The sequence below is a fragment of the Microcaecilia unicolor genome, chromosome 8, assembly GCF_901765095.1.
Source record: "Microcaecilia unicolor chromosome 8, aMicUni1.1, whole genome shotgun sequence".
Lineage (NCBI taxonomy): Eukaryota > Metazoa > Chordata > Amphibia > Gymnophiona > Siphonopidae > Microcaecilia > Microcaecilia unicolor.
Genome location: NC_044038.1, coordinates 191447793 through 191462350, shown reverse-complemented (window position 1 = coordinate 191462350; position 14558 = coordinate 191447793). Strand labels below are relative to the sequence as shown.

At 46.8% G+C, this 14558-nt stretch overlaps 1 protein-coding gene across 1 annotated transcript in view; it reads left to right on the top strand.

The window, feature by feature from the left end:
• Positions 1-14558, top strand: part of HM13 (histocompatibility minor 13) — a 98192-nt gene that overhangs the window by 34160 nt on the left and 49474 nt on the right. The window contains exons 2-4 of the mRNA XM_030211781.1: positions 9533-9631; positions 9766-9848; positions 10367-10455. Coding sequence (XP_030067641.1) covers positions 9533-9631; positions 9766-9848; positions 10367-10455 — 271 coding nt within the window. The remainder of the gene's footprint in view (positions 1-9532; positions 9632-9765; positions 9849-10366; positions 10456-14558) is intronic.

The window sequence follows — 14558 nt, the reverse complement described above, 5'->3', positions numbered from 1 at the left end:
TCCCTCACCACAAATAGCCAGGTCATAGTGTCCATCCTTCGCACATAAACACTGAAGCGCAGTGTCTACTTCTACCCCCCCCCCCCCCCCACAAATACTTAAATTCTTTGCTAGCTTATTATAAATACCACACTCCCTCATCTGCCTGTTCCCCCTCAAATATGCTGGCCTGGCCTGTGCATGCCAGTCCCCGCAAATAATGCAGACCTGGTATCTGCAAACCCAACAAATCTCCCCCCCCCCCCCCCCCCCCCCCACACACACACACACATATACCTGTGGATACCCTAAGCTCAGCATTTTCTCACTCCCCAGTATATACCGAGTGCGTGTGCGTGATAATATAAGAACAGGTGTGCTGAATCAGACCAAGGTTCATCAATCCCAGCATCCTGTCTCTGGCAATGGTCAGTCCAAGTTACAAGTTCAACACTTTCACAGTATCCTCTGGCAACAGATGTCACAGCTTGCTTATGCAGTGGTTAAAAATTATTTCTACAATGTTTTTAATCTGGTGATCATAAATGTCATGGAGGGGACTTCCGGCGGAGCCGAGCGGCAAGATGGCCGCGGTCTGAGAGAGCTCCGCAACACCGCTGACGGGCCCTCCGCCCCCCACTCTTAAGAACCCCTCCAAGGCAAACTGGCGACACTTAAAGCTCCCCAATGCATGCGGGCGTATATAGAATACCTTTTGGTACGTCTGGGAGTGCAGCACAGTCGAAGGTAGCGGCACGCGCGATCGGAACCAAAATGGCGGCCGGAAGTGCAGCGCACAAGAAAACGGAGAGCTACCAGAGCAGATGGCATGACATTCAGAGTAAGAACTCGGGGGCTTGAATCGAGGGAGTTCGAAGGGAGAACGGAATAGAGGATAAGGGGGAGCGTGATAAATTAAACCTCATTTGTTTTTCTCCCGGATTCCCCCCACCCCCCCCCCCCCCATCCCCGGCGGGTGAACAGTGGAAGCGGCGCTGGAATTCAGTGGGACCAAAGCCAGGCTCGCTATAGCAGAGACCAGGAACATTTGAACATTCAAGACAATTAAGTTAAATAATCCCCACAATCGCACACATACCTTAAAAGTGGATGCTGCGACAGTGTGCTGTGAATTGTTTTTTTTTTTTTTTTGCACAGAGATTATATCTACCAGTGGAGAGTGGTGGAACGCTGTTCTTGGGGATCCTGGAGAGATACAGGGCTTGCAGTGTGGGCAGGACTGTGACGCTCCATTTGTGGACTAATTTAAACAAATATTTGTATATTATCACACAAGTACAAAGCTAATTAAATAGAATCGAGCCGCTTTCCTTGACAGACTGAAAAATCTGAGAGAGTTATAGACCCACAGAATTGACTCCCAATATTAGTGGAAAATAAGAGGAGGTGGGTTCGTGGGGCCCAGGCATAAAGCACCTCTATAATATATACACCACGAGTACCCACGCTGCAAGATCAGACGCCTAGTCTCTACAAAGACGTAACATACTCTGCATGGAGCAATTTTTGAAGCCTAAACTAACAGGAACAACCCGAAGCGGGGCCAAATACGATAAAGGGAAGAGTCCCACATTGAATACAGGAGCCAAGATGGCAGAAGGGAAGCTGGAAAAGCTTGGGGACTTCTCTGAAAAACAATTAGCACAGATAACTATGGCGGTCAGTGCCGCACTTAACCCAAGGTTTGATTTGCTCGAACGACAAATGAGCAGTTTAGAAGCTACTATGGCAGATACAGTGAGACATGTGGGAGAGGCGGAAAATAGAATTTCAACTGTGGAAGACACAAGAGCACAAACTGCACAAGACGTCACCCGATTAATGGAACAACTTAAAACTCAACAAGACAAGATTGAGGATATGGAGAACAGAGCAAGGAGATGCAATTTAAGAATCGTGGGCTTGCCAGAAACAATCCCTGAAAAATCCCTGGGACATTTACTAGAACAATGGCTTAAAAAAGAATTGGCTTTATCAGACAGCTATGGAGAACTGTGTATAGAGAGAGCCCATAGACTTGGCCGCTGGCAACAAGGGCAACAACGACCTAGACTGGTGATCATCAAAGTTCACAACTACTTACACAAAGAGGAGATAATGAGGGGCTTTAGACTGAAAAGAGATACCTTGAAATATGATGGGAACCCGATTAAAATATTTCAAGATTACTCAGCCGGAGTACAAGAGCAAAGACGCCGGTTTCATCCGCTTTGTACAACATTGGTAAACAAGAGAACACGGTTTATGCTGATTTATCCGGCTATTTTGAAAATTCATCATGAAAACCGATGGCGGTCTTTCCACTCAGTCTCAGAGGCTCAACAATTTATTGACGCAGAGTTCATGGCGCCAGCGGATGCACCACCGTGAACATGACTTCAAAAACTAATGTTTGAGTGTAAGGCCGGGCTTTGTCTTCTGCTTGCAGACCCAAAGAGAACAGCGCGGATGCAATTATGAAAGTAATGTTATATTTGCCATATAGAGTGGATTAAGAAATGTTATGTTGAATGTTTCACAAGTATTAACTGTTGATTAGAAAGTTACCTGAAGGTTCCATAAGGCAGTTCGGGGGGACCACATGGGGGGGAGGGGGGGAATTCCATCCCCCTTTCCGGATTAGGGGGAGAAAACAGGGAGCTCGGGGGGGGGGGGGGGGGAGAGTCATAAAGCGGTACTACATCTAAGGAAGGGAAGAAGTTAGGGGTTAGACTAGAGGCAAAGGTCCTTAATGGAGGGCAAGGGGCGGGGGGAGGGAGAGCTTACAGGGGATTCCAAAACAAGGGTGGGGGGGATTTCAATAAGAGGGTATAGGTCTCTAATTCAGGTCAAACAAAAGAATGGCTCGCATAGGAACTGCATGGGTATGAAGAGCAGAGCAAGTAGTAGAGTACATCTTCTACAGCTACTGGGGAAGGGCTGGGACCCAGTGGCTGAATTTTACAAGCACACTATCATGATATCAGTAAGCTTAAGTGATAACACATTGTAAAATAGTCACTTGGAATGTGGGAGGTATTTCATCTCCTATTAAAAGGAAAAAGATTCTAACGCATCTAAAACACCTCAAAGCAGATATTGCGTGCCTACAAGAAACGAAACTGACAGCTGCAGAGCACGAAAAGTTGAGACAGGGCTGGGTGGGACAAGTGATTTATGCATCTCCAGAAGGGCGGAGAGGGGGTGTGGCAATTTGTATACGCCGGCAACTGGCGTGCACGGTGGAGACGATTTTGCAGGATCCTAATGGGAGATACGTGTTGATTAAAATGTGGTTGCAAGGGAGGGAATTATACCTTCTAAATATATATGCTCCCACTCCCCCAGATGACTCCTTCTTTCCTAGGCTGTCTAGGCAGTTGCTCCCTTATGAAAGTAAACAGCTGGTGATTGTGGGAGATATGAATGTACTGATGGACCCAAGAATTGACTGTTCGAGGGGAAGTCAGGAGGGGAGAGAGAATCGTAAAGGATATCGAATGTTAAAGGAATTCAGCAATTCACTATCTGTAATAGATACATGGCGTAATTTACACCCAGGCTCGAGGGAATACACACACAGATCCAGGGCGCACGGAACCTGGGGCAGAATAGATTACATGTTTACTTCCCCTGCACTATTTACATGTATTAAAAACACTAAAATCGAAGAAATATTGATATCAGATCATAGCCCTGTCTGGTTGGAACTGGAGGCACCAGGGAGTTACAAACCGACCAGACAATGGAGATTCCCTAGTTATTTAGTAAAGGATAAGTCTTTTCAAAAATTTTTAGTCAAAAAATGGGAAGAATATGTTTGGTTTAATAAACAACATGAATCTAATCCCCAACTATTTTGGTGCACTGGAAAGGCGGTTCTCAGAGGGGACATAATCGCCTTTATTGCAAATAAGCGGAAAAAGAACACGACTAGCCTCCTACACCTAAATAGACAATTACAGAAAGCTAGAAACCGTTATATGGCATGGCAAACCATAACGAATAGAGATACTTATCTATCTATTCAGGCAGCTGTGAATTCCCTGCTGCATGAGAGAGTGGAAAAAAATAGGATTTTTCAGAAGTACAGTGGGGGAAATAAGTATTTGATCCCTTGCTGATTTTGTAAGTTTGCCCACTGACAAAGACATGAGCAGCCCATAATTGAAGGGTAGGTTATTGGTAACAGTGAGAGATAGCACATCACAAATTAAATCCGGAAAATCACATTGTGGAAAGTATATGAATTTATTTGCATTCTGCAGAGGGAAATAAGTATTTGATCCCCTACAGACCAGGTAGATGCTCCAAATCAACTCGTTACCTGCATGACAGACAGCTGTCGGCAATGGTCACCTGTATGAAAGACACCTGTCCACAGACTCAGTGAATCAGTCAGACTCTAACCTCTACAAAATGGCCAAGAGCAAGGAGCTGTCTAAGGATGTCAGGGACAAGATCATACACCTGCACAAGGCTGGAATGGGCTACAAAACCATCAGTAAGACGCTGGGCGAGAAGGAGACAACTGTTGGTGCCATAGTAAGAAAATGGAAGAAGTACAAAATGACTGTCAATCGACAAAGATCTGGGGCTCCACGCAAAATCTCACCTCGTGGGGTATCCTTGATCATGAGGAAGGTTAGAAATCAGCCTACAACTACAAGGGGGGAACTTGTCAATGATCTCAAGGCAGCTGGGACCACTGTCACCACGAAAACCATTGGTAACACATTACGACATAACGGATTGCAATCCTGCAGTGCCCGCAAGGTCCCCCTGCTCCGGAAGGCACATGTGACGGCCCGTCTGAAGTTTGCCAGTGAACACCTGGATGATGCCGAGAGTGATTGGGAGAAGGTGCTGTGGTCAGATGAGACAAAAATTGAGCTCTTTGGCATGAACTCAACTCGCCGTGTTTGGAGGAAGAGAAATGCTGCCTATGACCCAAAGAACACCGTCCCCACTGTCAAGCATGGAGGTGGAAATGTTATGTTTTGGGGGTGTTTCTCTGCTAAGGGCACAGGACTACTTCACCGCATCAATGGGAGAATGGATGGGGCCATGTACCGTACAATTCTGAGTGACAACCTCCTTCCCTCCGCCAGGGCCTTAAAAATGGGTCGTGGCTGGGTCTTCCAGCACGACAATGACCCAAAACATACAGCCAAGGCAACAAAGGAGTGGCTCAGGAAGAAGCACATTAGGGTCATGGAGTGGCCTAGCCAGTCACCAGACCTTAATCCCATTGAAAACTTATGGAGGGAGCTGAAGATGCGAGTTGCCAAGCGACAGCCCAGAACTCTTAATGATTTAGAGATGATCTGCAAGAGGAGTGGACCAAAATTCCTCCTGACATGTGTGCAAACCTCATCATCAACTACAGAAGACGTCTGACCGCTGTGCTTGCCAACAAGGGTTTTGCCACCAAGTATTAGGTCTTGTTTGCCAGAGGGATTAAATACTTATTTCCCTCTGCAGAATGCAAATAAATTCATATACTTTCCACAATGTGATTTTCCGGATTTAATTTGTGATGTGCTATCTCTCACTGTTACCAATAACCTACCCTTCAATTATGGGCTGCTCATGTCTTTGTCAGTGGGCAAACTTACAAAATCAGCAAGGGATCAAATACTTATTTCCCCCACTGTATAATTTCCATAGGTTTGGGAACAGAACCGGGGGAATGTTGGCTCGGATAGTTAGGAGACGGGAGGGAGGTAGAACCATATCGGTTTTAAAAGAAAAGACGGGAAGTCTTACCAACTGCCCAGATAGAATTCTTCAATTACTCCAAGAACATTTTACACAACTATATACAGCCGAGCGCCCGGTTGGGGAAGCACAAATGAGTGACTTTCTGAAAAGGGCCAAGATGCCAAAACTCGGGGAGCCAGATATAGCGGGTTTAGAAGTTCCCATTCAACCTAGAGAATTAATAGAGGCAATAAAAGGACTGAAATCATTTTCGGCACCAGGGGTGGATGGGTATTCAGGAGAATTTTATAAGATATTACAACCCCAATTGCTACGGCCACTTTTTGAGTACCACCAAGCGGTGATACAAGAAGGGAATTTCCCTTATATGAAAACACTGCATGTATATCGCTATTGTTGAAACCTGGGAAAGTGGTCGAAGAACCAGAATCCTATAGACCTATTTCGCTAATCAATGTTGATATTAAGTTATTAGCAAAGATCATGGCTTCACGGCTCGGCAGATGTATACCCAGTGTGATAGACCCGGCGCAGGTGGGCTTTATTCCTAAAAGACATTCTGTTGTACATATACGGAGAATGTTGCTTGCAATGGCGCAGTGTCAGTTCAACGAGACACCTGGGATATTGGTGAGCCTTGATGCCACTAAAGCTTTTGATAGAGTGGGGTGGAACTTTCTGTTCCATGTGTTGGAGTGGATAGGACTCCCTCCTGGAATAATTCAAACTATTGAGACCTTATATTCTGGCATGGAAGCATGTATAACAGCTAATGGGGGACTCTCGACACGGTTCAAGATAGGGAGAGGAACACGGCAGGGTTGCCCCTTGTCCCCACTCCTATTTGACCTAACGTTAGAACCATTGTTGCGCCTTCTTAACTCCGACCCCAGAATTCATGGGGTACAGTTGGGGGGACAGGAGATCCGTGCATTAGCCTACGCAGATGATGTTCTCCTGGTGCTGACCAAGCCGCGGGAATCATTTGAGGCGGCCTTATCATTGATAAAGGAATATGGGACATTATCGGGATTTGAACTTAACCTCTCTAAATCTTGTGCGATGCCTATGAACTTGGGAACTGAGCCACACTGGCAGGGGGAGGCCCCCCTTAGGTGGGAGACAACAAAATTGAGATACCTAGGAGTATACATCCCTTGTGATAGGTCCACTATGTATAGAGTTAATGTAGGCCCATTAATGGAGATGACTAAAAGTAAACTGATGATGTGGAAGGAGCTCCCACTTACTATTTGGGGCAGAATAGCACTATTTAACATGATGGTGGCCCCTAGATGGTTATATGTTTTTCAGCAACTACCACTCTTTTTGAAACACAAAGATGATAAACAGCTACAACGTTTAATACAAACATATCTCTGGCAGGGAAAGAAACCAAGAATATCATACGGCCAAATAGTGACGCCAAGGGAAGGAGGTGGCATGGGACTTTTAAATATCAAATTCCTGGCGACTGCATGCTCTATGCGACATATAAATGATTGGTATCGGGGGACATCAGATTTCTCCGTTACATTGGTGGAGACCTCGGTGTTTCCGGATATACATTTCAGTCATTTGCTACACACGGGTGTTCCGTTGCCCACGATGGCATTTAAGAGGCATCCACTTTTGAAGCCTCTTAGGGAGACTTGGAGATGGGTGTGTAGAAAATATCATTTTTCTTCTCGTGTGTCCCCTTGGATGTCAATTTGTAATAACCCAGCATTCCCCCCCGGTAAAGGGATTAATACATTTAGTAGTTGGGCAAAAAAGGGGATCATATACTTGGCGCACATAGTTACAGAAGAGGGACGAATTCAGGAATATGCGGAGCTCCAGGCCAGATACGGGATTCCCCCAGTACACTACTTTGCATATTATCAACTGAGACACTATGTAGCCACATTAGAATGGACAGATCTTACAGAAGATGTGGTGGAGGTCCTATCTGAAGAGTTTACACTAGGAGCTCAGCTCCCGGTGCCGCTAAAATTTCACCATAGACAACTCAAAGATACCACAGCAGAGCTGGATTTCCGGCGGATAGCACGAGAATGGTCGGGGGATCTAGGTTGCACATTTACTGAGGAAGAATGTAGGGCATATTTAAAATCCATTTACAAGCAGAGGCTTTCCATCCCACAGAGGGAACGGCTATATAGGTGGCTGCTTAGGACACATATATCTCCGCAGAGAGCACAAAAAGCGGGATTTAATACATCAGGTGCGTGCCCCAAATGTAGTCAGAATGCGGCAACCCTTGGCCATATGTTTTGGAGCTGTCCTTACGCAGAGCGATTCTGGAAACAAGCACTAAAGGGAATAGGTCAAATGTGGGACTGTACCCTCCTGAGGGAACCTTTAATTTTATTTAACATATTTAAATACACAGCAGACCCCCCAGACGGTTTCAAAGCATTTGCAAAGGTAGCAATTTATTTTGGAATAAATACTATACTACAATTTTGGAGAGCACAAGAGGCGCCCCCATTACAGGTATGGCGCTCTCAATTAGTAAAGCAAATGAGAATAGATAGGTGTGGGGTGCCTGACTTAGAAAGCACAGGGGGTCTAAAGTTCCGGGCACAATGGGAGCCCTTGTGGGGTACTCTCACACCGAAAGCACGTAGTCTACTCTTGAACTTTTGACCCTTCCACGAGATTTTTTGAAATTGGTCTTTAGCAAAGAACTGGTTGACAGGATAATACCGTTTATATCTTCCTAATAAATGGGACTTTCAGTGTAAATCGCAACACATTGAGCACACTCCAGATACCAGGGATGTGAAGGCAAGTCAGTTGCATCTGCTACTGGTTGGAGGCCTATACAGTCCATCATATCATATTGAAGTTGTAGAGACAAAGATTAGGGTGGGGGGTGGGATGGGAGGGACTTAAAGACTAATTCAGGTAGGGAGGGAGGGAGGGAAGGTGGGAAAAAAAAAAAATATATATTGTATTATCTTGTATTGAACATAAGATGTTAGATGACAATTTTTGATATGTATTTTCTTTGACAAGTATTTGTTATCTGTCAATTTATTAATAAAAACGATTTAAACATAAATGTCATGGAGTTTGACGGTTAAACAGCCATTCCCTATTTAACTGTTACACCCCTCTCATGATTTTATTAACTTTAACATATCTCCTCTGTCTTTTCCCCAAACTGAAAAGTCCTAACCTGCTCAGTCCTCCCTGCAAAAAATACCCTTCATCTTTTCCCACCCCCCCCTACCCCTCCAGCCAGTAGCTTTGCATTGTCCTTAGTTTAACCACATCCTAAGATGAGGGTCTGGAACTGGTAACTACTAAGGCTCCTCCCATCCCCAGGTGCATTGGGCTTAGAATCTATTAAAATTCACTACCACCTCCAAATATACTGGGATCAATTTCCAATGTTCCCGTGTTTATTTTGGTCCTGGCATCTACTGGACCCTCCCATGCTCCCTCCACCAAATTCTTATGTATTTATTTTTCTTGCTTGTCCATTAACCAAAGGGAACTCCAAGGGACATCAAAATATGATAAAATATAAAAATATACTCACTATTGGCATCTACAAGCATCCCATCCCAAATACCGTACAGCATTCAATTTCTCTCCCACTCTCATCCTTCAAATTATACTGACCTAACATACATCTTTTCCCCACACAATCCTCCCCACCCCCAGGCCCATACATACCAAATATCCTATTCTTGTAGCTGTTGATTCTCTCCCCTCCCCCCCCCAAAGAGAAATCATTTTCCTCTAATGCTATGATCATGACAACTCATATTCCAGTAGCGCTCGGTTACCATGCTGTGTTGTTGTTTGTCTGCAGAACTCCTCAGACATGCCAGAAACTATTACTAGTCGAGATGCAGCTCGTTTCCCTCTCATCGCCAGCTGTACGCTCTTTGGGCTCTACCTCTTTTTTAAAGTAAGTCTTTGGCTAAGGCGATGGCTGTTAAATTTGGCATGGTACAACACAGTTTTCATGTTGAGAACTTAGAAACTGATTTGTTCCTCTTTTTTTTTTTTTTTTTTTTTTTTTTTTTTTTAAATGCTGCTCAGATATTTTCCCAAGAATATATCAATCTCCTGCTCTCCATGTACTTCTTTCTTCTGGGTATCCTAGCCCTGTCCCACACACTCAGGTAAGACACTTTTTTTTTTTTTTTTTTTGCATTTGTTCTTGGGGGATTTTAGTCCATTCTGTCTATTGTAAAGGCTTCTAGACAGAGAAGTTCATTATGTATAATGTGAGTAGCAGAGCACTCTTCCCCCCCCCCAGCATGATGGCAGTTGGGTTTAACAGAATAACGAAATCTAGAAAGTTGGAGAAAATAAATAATCCCCCTCCCTCAGGTCCAGTGAAACATTGATCAGACAAATGTTCTCTGCTCTTGTAGTGCATATACCGACTTGAGACCCCCTAGACTTGTCCCGAGCTTCACACTGTACCCTGGGTTAGGTGTTAGCCATATTTCTGACTTGCATTATTATCCATTAAGATGACCTGATATTTCTGGGAGATGCCATCTAAAAAGGAACAGAGATAGTGAAGAAGCAGCACATGGTATGCAGTCCAGACCTTGGATTAGAATCTTTTAGCTGCTTCTGTACACTAATCCCTTCTCATTGTCCCCATCATCTCCCTTTCATCTTGTTTCAGCCCAGCTATGAATAGACTTTTTCCTGTTAATTTCCCCAACAAACAGTACCAGCTTCTCTTCACCCAGGACTCTGGGGAGACCAAAGAAGGTAGGCCAGCCTTCATGTGTTTCTCACCTTTATTTTGCTTGTGCCTGCTCCCTTCCAGCTGCATGCCTTCTGCCCCTTTCAATAAGCTGCATGCTCTTTAATGTGCCCTCATTTTTTTAAATTAGTTTTTATTGGGTTTACATTAATGTACATGGGCTGCTTTTGCAATTCAAACAGTTGGTTGCAAATACATTTGTTTTATAACTCATACAACTGAACCCTTCAATTAGCCCAGTTTTGGCCTCCACCCTTACATTTGTTGTCACTTTGTTTTTCATTATGCTTTCTTTCTACTGCTTTGTCTCTAGCTGCCTTGCTGTCCTCTTTTAGTGAGCCCTGCGTTATGTCCTCTTTTCTCTCTTCCCCCCTTCCATGTCTTCGTCCTCTGCTTGCCTTGTTCTTCTGCCCTGCTCACTGTATAAGTTAACTGCCTAGCCAATTAAAGGTTGCAGGCAAGTATATGACGTACCAAGCCTTCAAATAACAAACACAATATAAAATCAAAATTATCTATTTTATTCTTCCATATTTATATCTCGCTTGAACCAAAGTGGGTTACAGTCCAACATACGTAATTAATAATTCAGGTACATAAAACCACAACAATTGCCATCTGATTCTTCATACTTAAGTAAAATCGAAGAGAGTATCATCCCTTCACAAAATCATAGACTTGTGGATTTACTACTGGATAATCCCACCCAACCCACTGTATCTTTAAGGATTGTGTGTGATAGGTTGATTGGACTTAGAGCTACACAGACTCTTATTTTCTTTCTTTTTTGTGGTAATGTTTACTCTTCCTTTATGATGAACTAATTTTGAGTTTCTAAATAGGGTTAGGCATGAGAACATATATTCAGTAGTGTGGAATTCTGATGCAGAGAATTATCTTTCCATATCATCATGCTGATCAATCCATAGACTGGTGGGTTGTGTCCATCTACCAGCAGGTGGAGATAGAGGGCAATCCTTTTGCCTCCCTATATGTGGTCATGTGCTGCCGGAAGCTCCTCAGTATGTTCTCTATCTCAGCAGGTGGTGGTCACACACAGCAGCAGCTCTGGCTAGGTCTCCAAGCCTAATCTTTAGGTTTTGTTCAGTACCTGGGGTTGAGGGCTCTTCTTGAGCAAGTGCAAACCTGATGGTGCCAGGTCCCTCCTTTTCTCCCACCTCCCGCTGGCTCCGATTAAAAAAAAAAAAAGAAATTTGGACGTCCTTTAAGGGCGTTTATTTCAACGTTTATATCAGAGTTTATTGCAGCGGCTCACTGGGACACCAGTTCGTTACAGCTCGGAGCGAGAAGCAGGTAATTTTACCTTTTTTATAGCGGGCAGGGGGTTCCCCGTTCGGTCTCCACGTGGCTTATGGCGTCGGAGGGCGAGGGTGCAAAGATTCGCTCCCCGGACCTCGTGTGTGCGTCTAGCGGGGATGCGGGGGTTTTCAAAGCCTGAATCGCCTTTGTTGGGCATCAGTTTGGAGTCCGGTCAGTGTCCCGGTTCTTCCTCCGGTGCGGCGGTTTTTCCCGCCATAAGCGCCCATCCCCTGCTGCTCGCCCACTCCATGTTGGCCGGCCACTCTGCTCGGACGGCTTCTTCTTGGGCCGCCCTCGAGCTGGGAGACGTTAATGCTATGGTTGCCCTTGATTCGGGCGACGGCATGAAAGCGGCGAAAGTTAAGCGCCGTTCTTCCCACGCGGCTCCTCGGAGTTTCGCGCCGGACGCCATTTTGGATGCGCAGCATGTTTCTCCCCCGCTCTTGCGAGCGCCGGTTGAGGGTGCGTCTAGGGCCGTGGCCCAGGCGGCAGAAGTGCACAGTCTAGGGGGTTTCTCCCCTGAGTTCTTTTTGCTGCTGCATCAGGCTTTTCTTTTGATAAACGCTGCCCCGGCTCCCCCCTCTGATCAAGGGGCTGAGGCCTCCGGAAGCAAATGCCCTCGGGTGGACTTCCAGGCCCTAGAGGACTCTGTCTCCTCTGATGTAGATGAGGGCAGCGTATCTGAGTTCTCCCAACGGTCCTTTGGGGATTCCTTGGAGGAGACGGATTCCCGCTCGGAGCGGATGAACCCTCTGCAGCACGGATCTTTCGCTCAGAGGATTTGCCCAACCTGTTAGTGCAGGCCATGAGCATTTTGAAGAGTTCCTCTCCGGAGGACGTCTCTCCCTCAGCCTCTGTTGGCTCTGCCATTATGCGGGGGACTAAGCGCCCGCCTAGAACCTTCCACGTGCATGAATGCACACCTTGATTTCGGATCAATGGGATTTCCCGGAAGCGAGCCAGTGGCTAGGGCTATGTCCCGCCTCTATCCTCTGCCTGAAGGTGAACAGGAGGCCTTTCTTGGGCCTACCGTGGATTCTTTAATCACTGCGGTGACTAAGAAAACGGCGTTGCCGGTGGAAGGTGGCACGGCCCTAAAGGACGCCCAAGACAGGAGTTTGGAGGCGGCTTTAAAGTCGTCCTTCGAGGCAGCTGCTTTAAGTTTACAGGCCTCAATTTGTGGCTCCTATGTGGCCAGGGCGTGCTTGATGCTTGCGCAGCGGGCTTCCCCCTCGGATCCTTCCTTGAGGGCTGATTGGCCAGCCCTGGAATCGGGCTTGGCCTACTTGGCAGGCTGGCTGTATGATGTCTTGAGAGCCTCGGCTAAAGGTATGGCTCAGACAGTCTCTGCACGGCGGTGGCTTTGGCTGAAGCATTGGTCTGCTGACCACGCCTCTAAGTCTCGCCTGGCTAAGTTGCCTTTTAAAGGCAAGCTGCTCTTTGGGGTTGAGCTGGACAAGATTGTGACCGATCTCGGCAAGTCTAAGGGCAAGAGGTTACTGGAGGTCAGGGATCGGGCCAATGGTGCCCGCCCCGGTTCCTCCAAAGGACGGTTTCAGGAAGCCCGTCGGTATTGCCCGGGCAAGTCGAGTTCCTCTGCCCCCTCTTCCATCAAAAGGAATTTCTCCCCCAAGCAGCATTCCTTTCGCAGAGACCGCCATCCCGGAGGTGCCTCCTCCGGTCCTCCCCCAGGGTCTCGTACCCAATGACGGGGCACTGGTCCATGGCCCAGAGCAGATTGGAGGACGCCTATCCTCGTTTCTGGGCGAGTGGACCAGGGTAACTTCAGACGCTTGAGTGCTGGAAGTCATCAGAGACGGCTACAAGCTAGAGTTCTGCCGACCCTTAAGAATCAGGTTTGTGCACTGTCCCTGCAAGTCTCCGGTCAAGCTGTGGCAGTGCAGCAGACTTTGGACAATCTGATCCGCCTGGGTGCGGTCGTTCCGGTGCCAGAAGATCACCCTGGCAAGGGACGTTACTCCATTTACTTTGTGGTACCTAAGGAGGTTTTGTCCGGCCTATCCTCGACCTCAAAGGGGTCAATCGGGCTTTGGAAGTTCGGCACTTCCTAATGGAGACTCTCCGCTCTGTTATAGCGGCAGTGCAGGCAGGGGAGTTCCTGGCATCCTTGGACATCAAGGAAGCTTACTTGCATATTCCCATCTGGCCTCCTCATCAACGCTTTCCGCGTTTTGCAGTTCTGAGGACACTCCCAGTTCAGAGCCCTCCCTTTCGGGTTGGCTACTGCTCCGCGGACCTTCTCCAAGTTATGGTGGTCATCGCGGCCTTCCTACGAAAGAAAGGAGTACAAGTCCATCCTTATCTGGATGGCTGGTTGATCCGAGCCCCCTCTTATGCAGAGTGCGGCAGAGCTTCAGACCGGGTGATTGCTCTTTTGAGCTCCCTGAGGTGAATCATCAACTGGGAGAAAAGCCAGCTGCACCCGACTCAGTCCCTGGAGTATCTGGGAGTTCGATTCGACCCCCAAGTGGGCAGAGTGTTCCTGCCAGACAATCGGATTGTCAAGCTTCAGGCTCAGGTGGACTAGTTCCTAGCAGCCTCTTCTCTTCGGGCTCGGGACTATGGGCAGCTGTTGGGCTCTATGACGGCCACGAAGGAAGTAGTGCCCTGGGTCAGGGCCCATATGAGACCTATACAGCTCTCTCTGTTGCAGTGATGGACTCCAGCTTCGGAGGATTACGCTGTGCGCCTTCCCTTGGATCCAGCGGTGCGCAAGGCGCTGAGCTGGTGGCTGAGGCCAGACAAGCCGTCCGCAGGAATGCCTCTG